This window comes from Oncorhynchus keta, chromosome 35, assembly GCF_023373465.1.
Source record: "Oncorhynchus keta strain PuntledgeMale-10-30-2019 chromosome 35, Oket_V2, whole genome shotgun sequence".
NCBI classification, from domain to species: domain Eukaryota; kingdom Metazoa; phylum Chordata; class Actinopteri; order Salmoniformes; family Salmonidae; genus Oncorhynchus; species Oncorhynchus keta.
In genome coordinates, this window is record NC_068455.1 from 20,300,808 (window position 1) to 20,322,468 (window position 21,661).

The window sequence follows — 21,661 nt, forward strand, 5'->3', positions numbered from 1 at the left end:
CTCTCCCTCTCTCGCTGCCCCTCTCTCTCTGTCCCTCTCTCTCTGTCCCCCCTCTCCCTATCTCTCACTCTCTCTCTCTCTGCCCCTCTCTCTGTCCCTCTCTCTGTCCCTCTCTCTGTCCCTCTCTCTCTGCACCCCCTCTCCCTATCTCTCTCTCCCTCTCTCGCTGCCCCTCTCTCTGTCCCTCTCTCTCTGTCCCCCCTCTCCCTATCTCTCACTCTCTCTCTCTCTCTGTCCCTCTCTCTCTGTCCCCCCTCTCCCTATCTCTCACTCTCTCTCTCTCTGCCCCTCTCTCTGTCCCTCTCTCTCTGCCCCTCTCTCTGCCCCTCTCTCTGCCCCTCTCCCTATCTCTCACTCTCTCTCTCTCTACCTCTCTTCTCTCACCAGGGACAGCAGTAGCAAACCAAAGCTACATAAATTGTCTTATTGTAAAATATTAACAGCTGTGTGGCCCATTAAATATCCTGGCCTGGATTTAATAGGATAGAATGTGATGGATTATTATGCTAGCAACAAAAAAGGCTTGTAATAAGACAAATCTGAATTCCTCTGAACAGTGTATTAAAGTTGACCTAATAGGAACACAGTGATAAGGCCGTGCTGATAATCTACTGAGGAATATACTTATTCATGTTTAGATGACATAAGCCATAGATATTGACGTTGACGTCACATTGACAGAATGACTTTCTGATCAACAGCTAGGCCACATTATTTTGCTTCCTTAAACTTTCTCAATACTTGTCTTTTTTGCTGGCAGGTTAGACAAGTATGAGCCTGTAAGTAAGTATTTCACTTTGAGGTCTATACCTGTTAAACTGTGATTTGATTTGAGTAGTTTGGTGGATTTGTCTGAAAAGTGCCAAATGTACTCTCATTCACACACACACACACACACACACACACACACACACACACACACACACACACACACACACACACACACACACACACACACACACACACACACACACACACACACACACACACACACACACTAGGAGTGTTAGAGAGGCGTATAACATAATGATCCGAACATTCAAACACTTCACTCCAGCATCCCTGAGAAGCATTCCTACCTGGGGTGAAGTAGCTATGCTGGCTAACTGTGTGATATGTGGAGGACTACAAGTCAAGCCACGATGCCAGGGCCCCTCAACGTCAAGCATAGAGCCATGAAAACTGTTACATAAACAAGACTACATGTTCTATAGTGTAACAGTGTGTGTGTGAGCGTGGGTTAGTACATCGCTCAGGGTTATTTAGCCCTGGCTGACATACCAACAGTTGTTGAAGAACAGAGAACAGGAACACTAGTGAACTCTGTGCTTTGGGTGGGTAGGGCTGGCTGATGACTGATGGAGCCACAGTACAGTTACTACGTCCCAAATGGCACCCTATTCCATATGTAGTGCACCATACTCAACCAGGGCTCTGGTTACAATTAGTACACTATGTAGGGGATATGGTGCCATTTGGGACACAAGCCAGTGTTTAGCGCCTGCTGGCAGGGAGTATTCTGTTCAGGCAGTGTTGTGTTGTTCTGCCATTGTGAGGCTGACGTCACGGGCAGCAGAAGAGGCACCGGTGGGGAATCACTAGGGAGGGACAGAGGCACTGGCAGGCAGCTCTGAACAGGGTTGTGTTCCGTAGGGAGAAAATGTTTTGAATAGGTGTGAAACAAGGAGGCACCACCTGATCTTGTCCAATAAGAATATAGATTTTTGTTTTGTGTTGCGTGTTCTACTGAACAAGACCCGTGCCTGCTGTTATACACCGGGGCCTCCTAGGGCCAGCACCAGGCTAGAGGAGGAGGAGGTGGAGGAGTGCTTATCACCAACCAGCCAGCCCAGCCTGCTTGCAGCCACAGCTAGAGAAGAACGGGACCTGATTCGTGTAGAGTCGACAGCTCTGTCATATCCAACTCACTCAAGCTCCCTCTGTGACATCCCCTGGCCCCACACTGAGGGGAGAAAGCAGAACACGCTGCCAAAGGGAATAACAGGAGATTGTTTTGTTCAACATGGACAGCTAAGCGTTCGCCCTATCTGCCGAGACCTTGATAAAGCAGCCTGCCGCATCATCACAAACCTCCTCAGCTGCAGCTGGTCTGTAGCAAGGTGCTTGAGTCACATCCGTCAGGGGAAGAGAAGAGACAACACAACAGCAGCAAAGCAGGGGTCAGATCCTCAGTTCCAGTATTAGTTTAGAGAGAGAAGCCCCAACAATCAATTATCTGGAGCACAGGGCTTGCCATGTCATGCATCCACAGAGCAGAGCCCAGCCCCACAGAGCAGATCCCAGCCACACAGAGCAGAGCCCAGAACCACAAAGCAGAGCCCAGCCCCACAGAGCAGATCCCAGCCCAACAGAGCAGAGACTAGCCTCAGTACCAGAGCACAAAGCCTGCAATGAAGCTTAACAAGCCCCAGAGGCTACTGCTGGAGCTGGATGGAAGGGAGGCTTGGCAAATAGATCTGACCATGGCCCTACTACAGCTCCTCCCTCCTCTCTATCCTCCTGGGCCTGGCTCACCACTAACCAGGAAACATGACTCTACAGCTCCTCCCTCCTCTCTCTCCTCCTGGGCCTGGCTCACCACTAACCAGGAAACATGACTCTACAGCTCCTCTCTCTCCTCCTGGGCCTGGCTCACCACTAACAAGGAAACATGACTCTACAGCTCCTATCTCTCCTCCTGGGCCTGGCTCACCACTAACAAGGAAACATGACTCTACAGCTCCTATCTCTCCTCCTGGGCCTGGCTCACCACTAACAAGGAAACATGACTCTACAGTTCCTCCCTCCTCTCTCTCCTCCTGGGCCTGGCTCACCACTAACCAGGAAACATGACTCTACAGCTCCTATCTCTCCTCCTGGGCCTGGCTCACCACTAACCAGGAAACATGACTCTACAGCTCCTCTCTCTCCTCCTGGGCCTGGCTCACCACTAACCAGGAAACATAACTCTACAGCTCCTATCTCTCCTCCTGGGCCTGGCTCACCACTAACCAGGAAACATAACTCTACAGCTCCTCTCTCCTCCTGGGCATGGCTCACCACTAACCAGGAAACATAACTCTACAGCTCCTCTCTCTCCTCCTGGGCCTGGCTCACCACTAACCAGCAAACATGACTCTATAGCTCCTATCTCTCCTACTGGGCCTGGCTCACCACTAACAAGGAAACATGACTCTACAGCTCCTCCCTCCAGCTCTCTGCTCCTGGAACACCACTAACCAGGAAACATAACTCTACAGCTCCGCTCTCTCCTCCTGGGCCTGGCTCACCACTAACCAGGAAACATGACTTTACAGCTCCTCTCTCTCCTCCTGGGCCTGGCTCACCACTAACAAGGAAACATGACTTTACAGCACCTTCCTCCAGCTCTCTCCTCCTGGGCCTGGCTCACCACTAACCAGGAAACATGACTCTACAGCTCCTCTCTCTCCTCCTGGGCCTGGCTCACCACTAACCAGGAAACATGACTTTACAGCTCCTCCCTCCAGCTCTCTCCTCCTGGGCCTGGCTCACCACTAACAAGGAAACATGACTCTACAGCTACTCTCTCTCCTCCTGGGCATGGCTCACCACTAACCAGGAAACATGACTCTACAGCTCCTATCTCTCCTCCTGGGCCTGGCTCACCACTAACAAGGAAACATGATTCTACAGGTCCTCCCTCCAGCTCTCTCCTCCTGGGCTTGGCTCACCACTAACCAGGAAACATGACTCTACAGCTCCTATCCCTCCTCCTGGGCCTGGCTCACCACTAACCAGGAAACATGACTATACAGCTCCTCTCTCTCCTCCTGGGCCTGGCTCACCACTAACCAGGAAACATGACTCTGCAGCTACTCTCTCTCCTCCTGGGCCTGGCTCACCACTAACAAGGAAACATGACTCTACAGCTCCTCTCTCTCCTCCTGGGCATGGCTCACCACTAACCAGGAAACATGACTCTACAGCTCCTATCTCTCCTCCTGGGCTTGGCTCACCACTAACAAGGAAACATGACTCTACAGCTCCTCCCTCCAGCTCTCTCCTCCTGGGCCTGGCTCACCACTAACCAGGAAACATGACTATACAGCTCCTCTCTCTCCTCCTGGGCCTGGCTCACCACTAACCAGGAAACATGACTCTACAGCTCCTCTCTCTCCTCCTTGGCCTGGCTCACCACTAACCAGGAAACATGACTCTACAGCTCCTCCCTCCAGCTCTCTCCTCCTGGGCCTGGCTCACCACTAACCAGGAAACATGACTATACAGCTCCTCTCTCTCCTCCTGGGCCTGGCTCACCACTAACCAGGAAACATGACTCTACAGCTCCTCTCTCTCCTCCTTGGCCTGGCTCACCACTAACCAGGAAACATGACTCTACAGCTCCTCTCTCTCCTCCTGGGCCTGGCTCACCACTAACCAGGAAACATGACTCTACAGCTCCTCCCTCTCATCCTGGGCCTGGCTCATCACTAACCAGGAAACATGACTCTACAGCTCCTCCCTCCAGCGCTCTCCTCCTGGGCCTGGCTCACCACTAACCAGGAAACATGACTCTACAGCTCCTCTCTCTCCTCCTGGGCCTGGCTCACCACTATCCAGGAAACATGACTCTAGAGATCCTCCTTCCAGCTCTCTCCTCCTGGGCCTGGCTCACCACTAACCAGGAAACATGACTCTACAGCTCCTCCCTCTCCCCAGCTATTCTCTCTCTCCCTGGGCCTGGCACACCACTAACCAGGGAACATGACTCTACAGCCCCTCCCTCTCCCCTTGGGTCTGGCTTACTGGGCCCTATCTGAAAACTCTTGCCTGGATGGGCCGTAACAAATCACCTGAACATTTAATTCCACCGAGGCTCAACGGCAATGTGCTGCAGGGCATTATGGGAGAGAAAGGGAGAGCGAGAGAAGAGAGCGGGATATAGAGAGAGACACAGAGAGAGAGAGAGAGAGAGAGAGAGAGAGAGAGAGAGAGAGAGAGAGAGAGAGAGAGAGAGAGAGAGAGAGAGAGAGAGACAGAAGAAGTCTAACAAAATATATAATAAACCTAGATAAGAATAAGTTAGAATATATATTTAAAGCTGTTGTTTGACATTGACGGCTAGCGTGAGTAACTCAGAGACTAGCATGACTGGGGCCTGACAATCATTGACCCATTGAGGAGCAGAGTAATCCCTGAGGCTGAGGAGAATGCTAAACAGGAAGCCGCAGCCCCATCTTCAGATCCAGGGGCTAAGTGTGCACACACTCATGCATACACTATTGTGAAGAGCTGACTGATGCTTTTCCACTCAGCATGAAGTCACTTTGAATCCTGAAAAGGCATATGGTCATTTTAACTGCATCAAATCAAGCTTTATTTATACAGCACATTTCAGAAATGGAATGCAACCCAACGTGCTTCACAGGAAAAAAACATGAAATATTTACTACTCAACAAACATAAAATAAAATCCAAAAGAATGATAAAAACTGAACGATTAAAAGCACCCTAAGGAAAAGCAAAGCGAGAAAGATATGTTTTAAGATCTCTTTTATATATGTCCACAGTTTGGGCCCCCGTCAGGTTCTCTGGCAGGCTATTCCAGAGGCTGGGGGCATAATAACTAAAGGCTGTCTCTCCATGCCTCTTGGTCCCCCTCAGGCTCTCTGGCAGGCTATTCCAGAGGCTGGGGGCATAATAACTGAAGGCCTCTGCAGGCCTCTTAGATGATTCTTAAAATTAATTCTAAAACTCAAAGGCAGCCAGTGCAGAGACCTTAAAACCGGTATAATATGTGCTCACCATCTGGTCTTGGTCAGCACCCGTGCTGCAGCATTCTGTATGTTTTGCAGTTGACCAATGGCTTTCTTGGGTAGGCCAGACAGGAGAGCATTACAGTAGTCAAGCCTGCTTGTAATAAAAGCATGGATGTGTCTCTCTAAATCAGCATGAGAGAGAAACGGCTGCACCGTGGCAATGTTCCTCAGGTGGAAAAAGGCTATTTTGTTCACATTCCTAATGTGGGATTTGAAATTTAGTTCAGAATCTAAAATAAAACCTAGTTTTTTTTACCTAGTGTTTTATCTTTATTGCCTGTGAATTAAAATGTGTGGCAGATTCTCTCTCTGTGCATTGGCTCCAACAATAAGTACCTCGGCCGTGTCTTGATTTATTTGGAGGAAGTTGTGAGCCATCCAAGTATTTAAAACACTACGACAGTCTAAAAATGTATCTGTGAGCTGTTCTGAGTCCTCTCTCTGCTCAGCCTCTTGCCTGGTGTCTGTTAGTAATGTTAAAGCACCAGTGATCTGTTCTGAGACCCTACTGATCAGCATCTTGCCTGGTGTCCGTTAGTAACATTACAATACCAGTGATCTGTTCTGAGACCCTACTGATCAGCATCTTGCCTGGTGTCCGTTAGTAACATTACAATACCAGTGATCTGTTCTGAGACCCTACTGATCAGCCTCTTGCCTGGTGTCCATTAGTAACATTACAATACCAGTGATCTGTTCTGAGACCCTACTGATCAGCCTCTTGCCTGGTGTCCGTTAGTAACATTACAATACCAGTGATCTGTTCCGAGACCCTACTGATCAGCATCTTGCCTGGTGTCCGTTAGTAACATTACAATACCAGTGATCTGTTCCGAGACCCTACTGATCAGCATCTTGCCTGGTGTCCATTAGTAACATTACAATACCAGTGATCTGTTCTGAGACCCTACTGATCAGCCTCTTGCCTGGTGTCCATTAGTAACATTACAATACCAGTGATCTGTTCTGAGACCCTAGTGATCAGCCTCTTGCCTGGTGTCCATTAGTAACATTACAATACCAGTGATCTGTTCTGAGACCCTACTGATCAGCATCTTGCCTGGTGTCCATTAGTAACATTACAATACCAGTGATCTGTTCTGAGACCCTACTGATCAGCCTCTTGTCTGGTGTCCATTAGTAACATTACAATAGTCGTGATCTGTTCTTATACCCTACTGATCAGCCTCTTGCCTGGTGTCCATTAGTAACATTACAATACCAGTGATCTGTTCTGAGACCCTACTGATCAGCCTCTTGCCTGGTGTCCATTAGTAACATTACAATACCAGTGATCTGTTCTGAGACCCTACTGATCAGCATCTTGCCTGGTGTCCATTAGTAACATTACAATACCAGTGATCTGTTCTGAGACCCTACTGATCATCCTCTTGCCTGGTGTCCATTAGTAACATTATAATACTTCTACACCTGCATTGCTTGCTGTTTGGGGTTTTAGGCTGGGTTTCTGTACAGCACTTTGAGATATCAGCTGATGTACGAAGGGCTATATAAATACAATTTGATTGATTGATTGATTGATAATACCAGTGATCTGTTCTGAGACCCTACTGATCAGCATCTTGCCTGGTGTCCATTAGTAACATTACAATACCAGTGATCTGTTCTGAGACCCTACTGATCAGCATCTTGCCTGGTGTCCATTAGTAACATTACAATACCAGTGATCTGTTCTGAGACCCTACTGATCAGCATCTTGCCTGGTGTCCATTAGTAACATTACAATACCAGTGATCTGTTCCGAGACCCTACTGATCAGCCTCTTGCCTGGTGTCCATTAGTAACATTACAATACCAGTGATCTGTTCCGAGACCCTACTGATCAGCATCTTGCCTGGTGTCCATTAGTAACATTACAATACCAGTGATCTGTTCCGAGACCCTACTGATCAGCATCTTGCCTGGTGTCCATTAGTAACATTACAATACCAGTGATCTGTTCTGAGACCCTACTGATCAGCATCTTGCCTGGTGTCCATTAGTAACATTACAATACCAGTGATCTGTTCCGAGACCCTACTGATCAGCCTCTTGCCTGGTGTCCATTAGTAACATTACAATACCAGTGATCTGTTCCGAGACCCTACTGATCAGCATCTTGCCTGGTGTCCATTAGTAACATTACAATACCAGTGATCTGTTCTGAGACCCTACTGATCAGCCTCTTGCCTGGTGTCCATTAGTAACATTACAATACCAGTGATCTGTTCTGAGACCCTGATCAGGACATACTGAGGTGAGGCCTCAACAAGAAGGCTGACACAGAAGTGCTAACCAGGTCAATATTTCCAAATATAATTTGGTCTCAGTTACTTGTGTGTGACAAATGTAGGAGTAAATCCGTTATGCTCACGGAATACCAATGCACTCATCTCCTTTACTTACTGTATAACCTACATTTTATGTACACAAATGTTTCTTAGAGAAGACAGGTGCCCTGTATTGTGACCCCTCATCCATCTGTTGTGGGTTAAAGGGGAATTTTACATCAAATAAATGTTCACGTGTATTTGTAGTCTCCAAATATCATAATTTACTGTACGGTTGCATCATAGCTATCGAAACACCCCGTCTGTAAAATAAAGTTGCATAGCCTCGTCAAATCACCATACCAGACTTTGCACTTCGAACCTGCCCTTCTATGCCAGTGATCCTCAGAAAGCTGCACACTCTAGCTGACTCCACCTCTTGCTCAGTACAACCAACGGTGAGCGTGTAATTAAAATTATCTTCTATGTTTAGTAGAGCCCATGCCCGCGATGTTCAGGCCATACCATTGCTTCTGACCGAAAACCAACATTTGAAATAACCGCATTAGTAAATCCATTCGCTGGTCCTCACTATGTCATCCGCTCCCTGCAGACTGCATGTGCTCTGTGTGTGAACAACGGCTCCGCTTGGGCTGCTCAGTGACGAGACATGAGAGCACAGAGCATGGCTGTAAGCTACTTTTCATCACGTTAAACTATGACAAAACTCAACAAACATTATTTTCTGTGAAATAATCTCTCCTGTGTTATATAACACAGTGCACCGAGGCAGGACTGTGGGCTCTCATTCTCCGAGGCCAACGTAAGTAAGATATTTCAGCATGTTAACCCTCGCAGTGCTGCCAGCCCAGATGGAATCCCTAGCCGCGTCCTCAGAGCAGGTGCAGACCAGCTGGCTGGAGTTTTTCAGACATATCCCAGTCTGCTGTCCCCACTTGCTTCAAGATATTCCACCATTGTTCCTGTACCCAAGAAAGCTAAGGTAACTGAACTAAATGACTATAGTACTCAATTCTGTCATCATGAAGTGTTTTGAAAGTCTAGTTAAGGATCATATCACCTCCACCCAACCTGACACCCTCGACCCACTTCAATTTGCACACGTCCAAATAGATCCACAGACGATGCCATCACCATCACACTGCACACTGCCCTATCCCATCTGGATAAGAGGAATACCTATGTAAAAATGCTGGTCATTGACTACAGCGCAGCCATCAACACCATACTACCCTCCAAACTCATTAAGCTCGAGGCCCTGGGTCTGAACCCCGCCCTGTGCAACTGGGTCCTGGACATCCTGACGGGCCGCCCCCAGGTGGTGACAACACCACTTCGCTGATCCTCAGCACAGGGGGCCTACAAGGGTGCGTGCTCAGCCCCCTCCTGTACTCCCTGTTCACCCTTGACTGCGTGGCCATGCACGCCTCCAACTCAATCATCAAGTTTGCAGACGACATAACAATAGTAGGCCTGATTACCAACAATGACGAGAGCCTACAGGGAAGTGGTGAGGGACCTGACAGAGTGGTGCCAGGAATATAACCTCTCACTCAATGTCAACAAAACGAAGGAGCTGATCATGGACTTCAGTGGACAGCCGAGGGAGCACGCTCCATCCACATCGACGGGGCCACAGTGGAGAAGGTGAAAAGCTTCAAGTTCCTTAGCGTACACATCACTGATAATCTGAAATAGTCCACCCACACAGACAGTGTGGTGAAGAAGGCTCAACAGTGCCTCTTCGACCTCAGGAGGCTGAGGAAATTCAGCTATGCCCCCTCAGACCCTCACAAACTCTTACAGATGCACCATTGAGAGCATTCTGTTGGAATGTGTCACCGCCTGGTACGGCAACTGCACCACCCGCAGCCACAGGGCTCTCCACAGGGTAGTGCGGTCTGCCCAAAGCATCACCGGGTGCAAACTACCTCCCCTCCAGGACACCTACAGCCCGTGATGTCACAGGAAGGACACATCAACCACCTGAGCCACGGCCTGTTCACCCAGCTATCTTCCAGAAGGCGAGGTCAGTGCAGGTGCATCAACGCTGGGGACGAGAGACTAAAAAACATATTATATCTCAAGGCTTCAGACTGTTAAATAGCCATCACTAGCTGGCTACCACCCGGTTACTCAACCCTGCTACTGCCTCTAAGGTGGAATCACTGGTCACTTTAATAATGTTTACATACTGTTTTAATAATTTCATATGTATATACTGTATTCTAGTCAATGCCATCCTATTTAACTATTGCTGTGTATATACACTATTCTATCCTATTTTTTTAATGGAATATCTACATAGGCGTACAGAGGCCCATTATCAGCAACCATCACTCCTGTGTTCCAATGGCACGTTGTGTTAGCTAATCCAACTTTATCATTTTAAAAGGCTAATTGATCATTAGAAAAACCTTTAGCAATTCTGTTAGCACAGCTGAAAACTGTTGTACTAATTAAAGAAGCAATAAAACTGTCCTTCTTTAGACTAGTTGAGTATCTGGAGCATCAGCATTTATGGGTTCGATTACAGGCTCAAAATGGCTAGAAACAAAGAACTTTCTTCTGAAACTCATTAGTCTATTCTTGTTCTGAGAAATTATGGCTATTCCATGCGAGAAATTGCCAATAAACTGAAGATCACATACAACGCAGTGTACTACTCCCTTCACAGAACAGTGCAAACTGACTCTAACCAGAACAGAAAGAGGAGTGGGAGGCCCCGGTGCACAACTGAGCAAGAGGACAAGTACATTAGTGTGTCTAGTTTGAGAAACAGAACCCTCACAAGTCCTTCATTAAATTAGTACCCGCAAAACATCAGCCTCAATGTCAACAGCGAAGAGGCACCCATCTTAATCTTTTCTTTCTATTGGCCAGTCTGAGATATGGATTTTTCTTTGCCTCTTCGCTGTTGACGTTGAGACGTTGATTTGTGAGTACTATTTAATGAAGCTGCCAGTTGAGGACTTGTGAGGCATCTGTTTCTCAAACTAGACACTCTAATGTACTTGTCTTCTTGCTCAGTTGTACACCAGGGCCTCCCAATCCTCTTTCTATTCTGCTCTCTCTCTATGTGACCCAAGCCTACGTACTAGTCTGCGTGTCAGTCTGAACATGCTTCTTATGCACATATGTGCAGTCAGTCATTATTTAATTATCTTTTCCTATCCTCCATTTTGTGATGTGGAGATGAGAACGTCCATAGCGGCAGGAGAGCGAGAAAGTGCAAGAGAGAGCGAGAGAGAGACATGGAGAGAGAAAATGGGAAGCAACTTGTGTCTGTTAATTGAATGTGATTGCTCAGCATTCCTCAGAATCTTGATGAAGCGAGCTGCCCTCTTCCTGCACTCTGCAGCACTGTGTATGTTATGTTCAGTGATCCGATGATAGCCTAATACCTATAAGAACTATTTTATTAGCACAGAACCTCCAGTCCAGTTGAAACTAAGGCCCCCAGAGCAAAATCCAGGCCCTGTCTGAGTCATGTCAGGACCTTGTCATTTAAAACTAATAGAAGTCACAGTATTTGGGTGAGCCTGGTCTGTAGGGAAACAGACATTAAAGCAGCAGCAGCAAGGCCTCTCTCTCAGGTCTCCATCCCCATTCTACCAGTTCTAGTGTCCACAACACCATGCAAAGCCCCTCACCCCCCAGTCACTACAATCTAGTGAGGGTCACACGGACAGCAAGAAACAAGCAAACTTGCTGAATGAGTAGTATCTTCAGGTAGAGAAAGAAAACATTTAGAAACTAGACACAATGACTGAAACGTGAAGATATATGACAGTGTTTCCACTAGTGCCGGAGTGAAGATGTATGACAGTGTTTTCCACTAGTGCCGGAGTGAAGATGTATGACAGTGTTTCCACTAGTAAAGGCGTGAAGATGTATGACAGTGTTTTCCACTAGTGCCAGAGTGAAGATGTATGACAGTGTTTCCACTAGTAAAGGCATGAAGATGTATGACAGTGTTTACACTAGTAAAGGCGTGAAGATGTATGACAGTGTTTCCACTAGTACCGGCGTGAAGATGTATGACAGTGTTTACACTAGTAAAGGCGTGAAGATGTATGACAGTGTTTCCACTAGTAAAGGCGTGAAGATGTATGACAGTGTTTCCACTAGTAAAGGCGTGAAGATGTATGACAGTGTTTCCACTAGTAAAGGCGTGAAGATGTATGACAGTGTTTTCCACTAGTGCCGGAGTGAAGATGTATGACAGTGTTTTCCACTAGTGCCGGAGTGAAGATGTATGACAGTGTTTCCACTAGTAAAGGAGTGAAGATGTATGACAGTGTTTCCACTAGTAAAGGAGTGAAGATGTATGACAGTGTTTCCACTAGTAAAGGCGTGAAGATGTATGACAGTGTTTCCACTAGTAAAGGCGTGAAGATGTATGACAGTGTTTCCACTAGTGCCGGAGTGAAGATGTATGACAGTGTTTTCCACTAGTAAAGGCGTGAAGATGTATGACAGTGTTTCCACTAGTAAAGGCGTGAAGATGTATGACAGTGTTTCCACTAGTGCCGGAGTGAAGATGTATGACAGTGTTTCCACTAGTAAAGGCGTGAAGATGTATGACAGTGTTTCCACTAGTAAAGGCGTGAAAATGTATGACAGTGTTTCCACTAGTAAAGGCGTGAAAATGTATGACAGTGTTTCCACTAGTAAAGGCGTGAAGATGTATGACAGTGTTTCCACTAGTAAAGGCGTGAAAATGTATGACAGTGTTTCCACTAGTGCCAGAGTGAAGATGTATGACAGTGTTTCCACTAGTAAAGGCATGAAGATGTATGACAGTGTTTACACTAGTAAAGGCGTGAAGATGTATGACAGTGTTTCCACTAGTAAAGGCGTGAAGATGTATGACAGTGTTTCCACTAGTACCGGCGTGAAGATGTATGACAGTGTTTTCCACTAGTGCCGGAGTGAAGATGTATGACAGTGTTTTCCACTAGTGCCGGAGTGAAGATGTATGACAGTGTTTTCCACTAGTGCCGGAGTGAAGATGTATGACAGTGTTTTCCACTAGTGCCGGAGTGAAGATGTATGACAGTGTTTCCACTAGTGCCGGAGTGAAGATGTATGACAGTGTTTTCCACTAGTGCCGGAGTGAAGATGTATGACAGTGTTTCCACTAGTGCCGGAGTGAAGATGTATGACAGTGTTTCCACTAGTAAAGGCGTGAAGATGTATGACAGTGTTTCCACTAGTAAAGGCGTGAAGATGTATGACAGTGTTTCCACTAGTGCCGGAGTGAAGATGTATGACAGTGTTTCCACTAGTGCAGGCGTGAAGATGTATGACAGTGTTTCCACTAGTAAAGGCGTGAAGATGTATGACAGTGTTTCCACTAGTGCCGGCGTGAAGGTGCATGACAGTGTTTTCCACTAGTGCCGGAGTGAAGATATATGACAGTGTTTCCACTAGTAAAGGAGTGAAGATGTATGACAGTGTTTCCACTAGTAAAGGAGTGAAGATGTATGACAGTGTTTCCACTAGTAAAGATGTATGACAGTGTTTCCACTAGTGTCGGCGTGAAGATGCATGACAGTGTTTTCCACTAGTAAAGGCATGAAGATGTATGACAGTGTTTCCACTAGTAAAGGCATGAAGATGTATGACAGTGTTTCCACTAGTAAAGGCGTGAAGAAGTATGACAGTGTTTTCCACTAGTGCCGGCGTGAAGATGTATGACAGTGTTTTCCACTAGTAAAGGCATGAAGATGTATGACAGTGTTTCCACTAGTACCGGCGTGAAGATGTATGACAGTGTTTCCACTAGTAAAGGCGTGAAGATGTATGACAGTGTTTCCACTAGTAAAGGCGTGAAGATGTATGACAGTGTTTCCACTAGTAAAGGCGTGAAGATGTATGACAGTGTTTCCACTAGTAAAGGCATGAAGATGTATGACAGTGTTTCCACTAGTAAAGGCGTGAAGATGTATGACAGTGTTTCCACTAGTAAAGGCGTGAAGATGTATGACAGTGTTTCCACTAGTAAAGGCGTGAAGATGTATGACAGTGTTTCCACTAGTAAAGGCGTGAAGATGTATGACAGTGTTTCCACTAGTAAAGGCATGAAGATGTATGACAGTGTTTCCACTAGTAAAGGCGTGAAGAAGTATGACAGTGTTTTCCACTAGTGCCGGCGTGAAGATGTATGACAGTGTTTTCCACTAGTGCCAGAGTGAAGATGTATGACAGTGTTTCCACTAGTAAAGGCATGAAGATGTATGACAGTGTTTCCACTAGTAAAGGCGTGAAGATGTATGACAGTGTTTCCACTAGTACCGGCGTGAAGATGTATGACAGTGTTTCCACTAGTAAAGGCGTGAAGATGTATGACAGTGTTTCCACTAGTGCCGGCGTGAAGATGTATGACAGTGTTTCCACTAGTAAAGGCGTGAAGATGTATGACAGTGTTTCCACTAGTAAAGGAGTGAAGATGTATGACAGTGTTTCCACTAGTAAAGATGTATGACAGTGTTTCCACTAGTAAAGGCGTGAAGATGCATGACAGTGTTTTCCACTAGTAAAGGCATGAAGATGTATGACAGTGTTTCCACTAGTAAAGGCGTGAAGATGTATGACAGTGTTTCCACTAGTGCAGGCGTGAAGATGTATGACAGTGTTTCCACTAGTAAAGGCGTGAAGATGTATGACAGTGTTTCCACTAGTAAAGGCGTGAAGATGTATGACAGTGTTTCCACTAGTGCCGGCGTGAAGATGTATGACAGTGTTTCCACTAGTAAAGGCGTGAAGATGTATGACAGTGTTTCCACTAGTAAAGGCGTGAAGATGTATGACAGTGTTTCCACTAGTAAAGGCGTGAAGATGTATGACAGTGTTTCCACTAGTAAAGGTGTGAAGATGTATGACAGTGTTTCCACTAGTGCCGGAGTGAAGATGTATGACAGTGTTTCCACTAGTAAAGGCGTGAAGATGTATGACAGTGTTTCCACTAGTGCCGGAGTGAAGATGTATGACAGTGTTTCCACTAGTAAAGGCGTGAAGATGTATGACAGTGTTTCCACTAGTAAAGGCGTGAAGATGTATGACAGTGTTTCCACTAGTGCAGGCGTGAAGATGTATGACAGTGTTTCCACTAGTAAAGGCGTGAAGATGTATGACAGTGTTTCCACTAGTAAAGGCGTGAAGATGTATGACAGTGTTTCCACTAGTAAAGGCGTGAAGATGTATGACAGTGTTTCCACTAGTAAAGGCGTGAAGATGTATGACAGTGTTTCCACTAGTGCCGGCGTGAAGATGTATGACAGTGTTTCCACTAGTAAAGGCATGAAGATGTATGACAGTGTTTCCACTAGTAAAGGCGTGAAGATGTATGACAGTGTTTCCACTAGTAAAGGCGTGAAGATGTATGACAGTGTTTCCACTAGTAAAGGCGTGAAGATGTATGACAGTGTTTCCACTAGCGCCTACAGCCGGTTACACACTCATTTTCAGATGTACTTTTTTCACTTAAATTAACAAGGCTACTTTTTTACATTTCGCAAGTCAGATAAAAAGACAGCCGAGCCCTTTCCCACTAGAATGAACATGTTCTAGCGATCTATTGATAGGACAGGCGCCTGTCAGTCAAAAGTGAGCGATTTCAGAGAAGCACCTCTAGTTTGAAGGTCTGAAGTCTGTCCTGCATCCTGGAACCTGGGTCTGTGTGTTGTGTACACTGTGGTTGCAGTCAAATGTCTTTACAAGGAGGGAGAGAGCACGATGCTCCTTCATCGTCTGTGAGTCCATTTGGATGTCCCATATAATGTCGGAAACCACTTAGCCTATTGTTTTCTGGCACATTCATTTATTTTATCTTGCTTGTTTCAAATGCAGCCACGATGTGCTTGTACATCGGCTTACTGTGCTTTGATTGACGAACAGTAAGCTCCACAAACAGGAACTATTTCATCCAACCACACAGCAGTGTGCTGGGCTTGTATCATTGCTACACAGCAGTGTGCTGGGCTTGTCTCATTGCCACACAGCAGTGTGCTGGGCTTGTATCATTGCCACACAGCAGTGTGCTGGGCTTGTCTCATTGCCACACAGCAGTGTGCTGGGCTTGTATCATTGCCACACAGCAGTGTGCTGGGCTTGTCTCATTGCCACACAGCAGTGTGCTGGGCTTGTCTCATTGCCACACAGCAGTGTGCTGGGCTTGTATCATTGCCACACAGCAGTGTGCTGGGCTTGTCTCATTGCCACACAGCAGTGTGCTGGGCTTGTCTCATTGCCACACAGCAGTGTGCTGGGCTTGTATCATTGCCACACAGCAGTGTGCTGGGCTTGTCTCATTGCCACACAGCAGTGTGCTGGGCTTGTATCATTGCTACACAGCAGTGTGCTGGGCTTGTCTCATTGCCACACAGCAGTGTGCTGGGCTTGTCTCATTGCCACACAGCAGTGTGCTGGGCTTGTATCATTGCCACACAGCAGTGTGCTGGGCTTGTCTCATTGCCACACAGCAGTGTGCTGGGCTTGTATCATTGCCACACAGCAGTGTGCTGGGCTTGTCTCATTGCTACACAGCAGTGTGCTGGGCTTGTCTCATTGCCACACAGCAGTGTGCTGGGCTTGTCTCATTGCCACACAGCAGTGTGCTGGGCTTGTCTCATTGCCACACAGCAGTGTGCTGGGCTTGTCTCATTGCCACACAGCAGTGTGCTGGGCTTGTCTCATTGCCACACAGCAGTGTGCTGAGCCTGTCTCATTGCTACACAGCAGTGTGCTGGGCTTGTCTCATTGCCACACAGCAGTGTGCTGGGCTTGTCTCATTGCTACACAGCAGTGTGCTGGGCTTGTCTCATTGCCACACAGCAGTGTGCTGGGCTTGTCTCATTGCTACACAACAGTGTGCTGGGCTTGTCTCATTGCTACACAACAGTGTGCTGGGCTTGTCTCATTGCTACACAACAGTGTACTGGGCATGTCTCATTGCCACACAGCAGTGTGCTGTGCTTGTCTCATTGCCACACAGCAGTGTGCCGGGCTTGTCTCATTGCTACACAGCAGTGTGCTGGGCTTGTCTCATTGCTACACAGCAGTGTGCTGGGCTTGTCTCATTGCCACACAGCAGTGTACTGGGCTTGTCTCATTGCCACACAGCAGTGTACTGGGCTTGTCTCATTGCTACACAACAGTGTGCTGGGCTTGTCTCATTGCTACACAACAGTGTGCTGGGCATGTCTCATTGCTACACAGCAGTGTGCTGGGCTTGTCTCATTGCTACACATCAGTGTGCTGGGCTTGTCTCATTGCTACACAGCAGTGTGCTGGGCTTGTCTCATTGCTACACAGCAGTGTGCTGGGCTTGTCTCATTGCCAGACTGCAGTGTGCTGGGCTTGTCTCATTGCCACACAGCAGTGTGCTGGGCTTGTCTCATTGCCACACAGCAGTGTGCTGGGCTTGTCTCATTGCTACACAGCAGTGTGCTGGGCTTGTCTCATTGCCACACAGCAGTGTGCTGAGCTTGTCTCATTGCCACACAGCAGTGTGCTGGGCTTGTCTCATTGCTACACAGCAGTGTGCTGGGCTTGTCTCATTGCTACACAGCAGTGTGCTGGGCTTGTCTCATTGCCACACAGTAGTGTGCTGGGCTTGTCTCATTGCCACACAGCAGTGTGCTGGGCTTGTCTCATTGCCACACAGCAGTGTGCTGGGCTTGTCTCATTGCTACACAGCAGTGTGCTGGGCTTGTCTCATTGCCACACAGTAGTGTGCTGGGCTTGTCTCATTGCCACACAGCAGTGTGCTGGGCTTGTCTCATTGCTACACAGCAGTGTGCTGGGCTTGTCTCATTGCTACACAGCAGTGTGCTGGGCTTGTCTCATTGCTACACAGCAGTGTGCTGGGCTTGTCTCATTGCCACACAGCAGTGTGCTGGGCTTGTCTCATTGCCACACAGCAGTGTGCTGGGCTTGTCTCATTGCTACACAGCAGTGTGCTGGGCTTGTCTCATTGCTACACAGCAGTGTGCTGGGCTTGTCTCATTGCCACACAGCAGTGTGCTGGGCTTGTCTCATTGCCACACAGCAGTGTGCTGGGCTTGTCTCATTGCTACACAGCAGGGTGCTGGGCTTGTCTCATTGCTACACAGCAGTGTGCTGGGCTTGTCTCATTGCCACACAGCAGTGTGCTGGGCTTGTCTCATTGCCACACAGCCCACTGCTTCAAAGGCATGTAAACCTGCCACAAACTAGGCTACTCAGATCCGTGTGAAATTCACCTCTTTGATATTCACCACAATGTTGGCTTGTCTGAGACCTCAGGCTTCTCACTTACTGGATATTGAGTCAATACCAGTCAATGTTTCCATTGAACACAACGGTCATGTTCAGGTTTCAAGTTAGTTTTTCCGTCATATACACATGATATGCATGGGGCACACAGTGCAATGAAAGATGCCGCTGATACCAATAGCCTAGCAAGCAGGAAGTTTCCAATAACTACTACTGGAATGAAGTTACTCTATTCCATTGACTTCATAGCAAACAAAAACAATCCACTTTTTTTACTGAGCTTGTTTAATTGGTTTAACATATCTTCAGAGATTACGTTCAACTCCCCAAAAATAAACATTTTAAATTGAGAAAATACATAAAAAATAATGCTGCATTGAGGGTTCACTGCAGTCAGATTAAATCATTTGCAGTTCCAGACACTAAGGTAAACTGCATATTTACAAATCAGATAGCATTACGAATAACCTAGAGGGACATTTTTGCTGCTGCATTCAAAATATTGGTCGGCATTAGCATTAGGCTAAGTGAGAGAATAATGGCCAATGACATTTCCAAATGCATCAACATCAAATTCCAGTTAATCATTCACCATGCCCAGTCATCGCCCTCCCCTCTTCTGCCCCCCATTAAACACCATTTATCAGTGGGGGAAAAGGAAGCCTTTAATGAAATCCTCAATTGAATGTGTAAGCAGTTAGAGGAGTCTTCTCTCCCCAGTCATGTCTTACATCTGGCGACTGATGCACTTTGCAGAAACTAAGGCGATTCAAACCCTTTGATTCACTGCAAGGGGAAACAATATTGTTACAATGCTACGTTTGACTACTAAAGGATTGTGAACAAATGTACCTTGGCATGTCAGTGAATAAGCTTGTTTAAAACCCATGGGCCGAATGAATCAATAGATTAACCCCTAACATTACATGAGATCCAACAATTAAAAGGATCAAGTGCGCTAAGTAAGAGCTTAAGCACATGTTAAGCAGGTTAAGTCGATACAAACAGACGGGGAATCTAAGAAGGAATCATACTATACCTGTAATAAATGAATCCTCTCTTCTTTCTGGAAATCCGTGGTTTGTAATGCAATAACAATAAACTCAACCACAATGACGTTCTGTCATAAAGGTCATGCCAGTCAGTTGGACCAGAGGGGTTATCATATTATCACACAACTGAAATCCCAAGAACTGTCAGCTAATCGTGAAAAGGCAGCATGACTGAATGACACATTTTGTTAGCAGCAGCCACAAAAGGCTCAAGTGAATTCCGACCAAATAGCATACATATTTGGGGTAGCCTGTGTTTTCACACACACACACACACACACACACACACACACACACACACACACACACACACACACACACACACACACACACACACACACACACACACACACACACACACACACACACACACACACACACACACACACACACACACACACAACTGATATAAAATAACCTACCAGTGCGTTCAATGTAGTCCACACACTTCTCAATGAACAAGGGGATTGGCCGGTCCGGGGTGACCAGATTCTGTAGGGGAACACCAAAGTAGTGGCTCTCCCAATTCCTCCGTGTGGGAGGGTACAAAGGCTTTGTGAGCTTGGATTTTGGCTGTGAATTGAAGGAAAACATTATAGTATCGTTTTCAAAACAAACTACAGAAATAAAGTTCATCCTTTCAATTTCAATACTTCAAGAGTTGTCATTCCCCACAAGACTTCATCTCTAATTGAAAAAGAAACGTGTAAAACACCTTGCAATAACTAACATTTAGTTTTTTGTTAATGTTCTGTTGCCTGATTATCAAAGACAGCAAAATGTTCAAACAACAAGAGTATACTTAATGGCAGTGGTGCTACTGTAGTGAAAACGATTCACGATTCTAATATATGAAGTTTGGCTTTCAACCAAAACATTTGTGTATGATTGTCCTGTTATGTGCAGACAAAATCATTTGTCATCATGAAGAATGAAGCAAGCTCCTTGAAACGTCATTGTGAGTGTGGACCTACTGTACAGTACTGTAGTGAAAATGTGAAGTCGACAGCTTTTGTCCCAAATGTCACCCTATTCCCTATATAGTGTACTACTTTTGACCAGACCATAGGGCTTTGGTCAAATGTAGTGCACTATATTGGGAATAGGGTGCCATTTGGACCATAAAAGCTGTCCACTGATTCATGCCTCAGAGCACTTCCTCCACACCCTGGGAACCCTGCCTGCCTTCAAATGCCTTTAACAGACTACAATACAGTGGGATACCCAATTCTCCTCTCACTCATCAACTATGGCGGTCATATTTAACCGTGATTGTGTTGTCATTGCTTGTGTTATATCCCATGTTAATTGCTAAGGAATGGGAGTGCATGCTTGGCCAGGAGAAAGTGATGTTGCAACATTCAACAAAAAGTACAATTCACATTTACTCTCAGTGTGATAGTTCAAACATTGATTTTCTTCAATGCATGAGCGCAGACCATTCTGAATCTGTGTTATAGTAATCATGAGCGCAGACCATTCTGAATCTGTGTTATAGTAATCATGAGAGCAGACCGTTCTGAATCTGTGTTATAGTAATCATGAGCGCAGACCATTCTGAATCTGGTTTTATAGTAATCATGAGAGCAGACCATTCTGAATCTGTGTTATAGTAATCATGAGAGCAGACCATTCTGAATCTGTGTTATAGTAATCATGAGCGCAGACCATTCTGAATCTGTGTTATAGTAATCATGAGAGCAGACCATTCTGAATCTGTGTTATAGTAATCATGAGAGCAGACCATTCTGAATCTGTGTTATAGTAATCATGAGAGCAGACCATTCTGAATCTGTGTTATAGTAATCATGAGAGCAGACCATTCTGAATCTGTGTTATAGTAATCATGAGAGCAGACCATTCTGAATCTGTGTTATAGTAATCATGAGAGCAGACCATTCTGAATCTGTGTTATAGTAATCATGAGAGCAGACCGTTCTGAATCTGTGTTATAGTAATCATGAGAGCAGACCATTCTGAATCTGTGTTATAGTAATCATGAGAGCAGACCATTCTGAATCTGTGTTATAGTAATCATGAGAGCAGACCATTCTGAATCTGTGTTATAGTAATCATGAGAGCAGACCATTCTGAATCTGTGTTATAGTAATCATGAGAGCAGACCGTTCTGAATCTGTGTTATAGTAATCATGAGAGCAGACCGTTCTGAATCTGTGTTATAGTAATAATGAGCGCAGACCATTCTGAATCTGTGTTATAGTAATCATGATGGCAGACCATTCTGAATCTGTGTTAT

At 46.2% G+C, this 21,661-nt stretch overlaps 1 protein-coding gene across 47 annotated transcripts in view; it reads right to left on the reverse strand.

The window, feature by feature from the left end:
- The window catches only part of LOC118372359 (rho GTPase-activating protein 5-like), a 96,097-nt gene that overhangs the window by 67,753 nt on the left and 6,683 nt on the right, over window positions 1-21,661 (reverse strand). For 46 of the 47 annotated variants that reach the window (XR_008092869.1, XR_008092865.1, XR_008092860.1 and 43 more), the window contains exon 3: window positions 19,827-19,977. Coding sequence is in view for 2 of the 47 variants with exons in the window: in XM_052496679.1 (XP_052352639.1) it covers window positions 19,827-19,977 (151 nt within the window). In the remaining 45 variants the exon portion in view is untranslated. Of the gene's footprint in view, window positions 1-18,686; window positions 19,139-19,826; window positions 19,978-21,661 lie in introns of those variants that run through there. The other variant, XM_035758217.2, reaches the window with a different exon arrangement.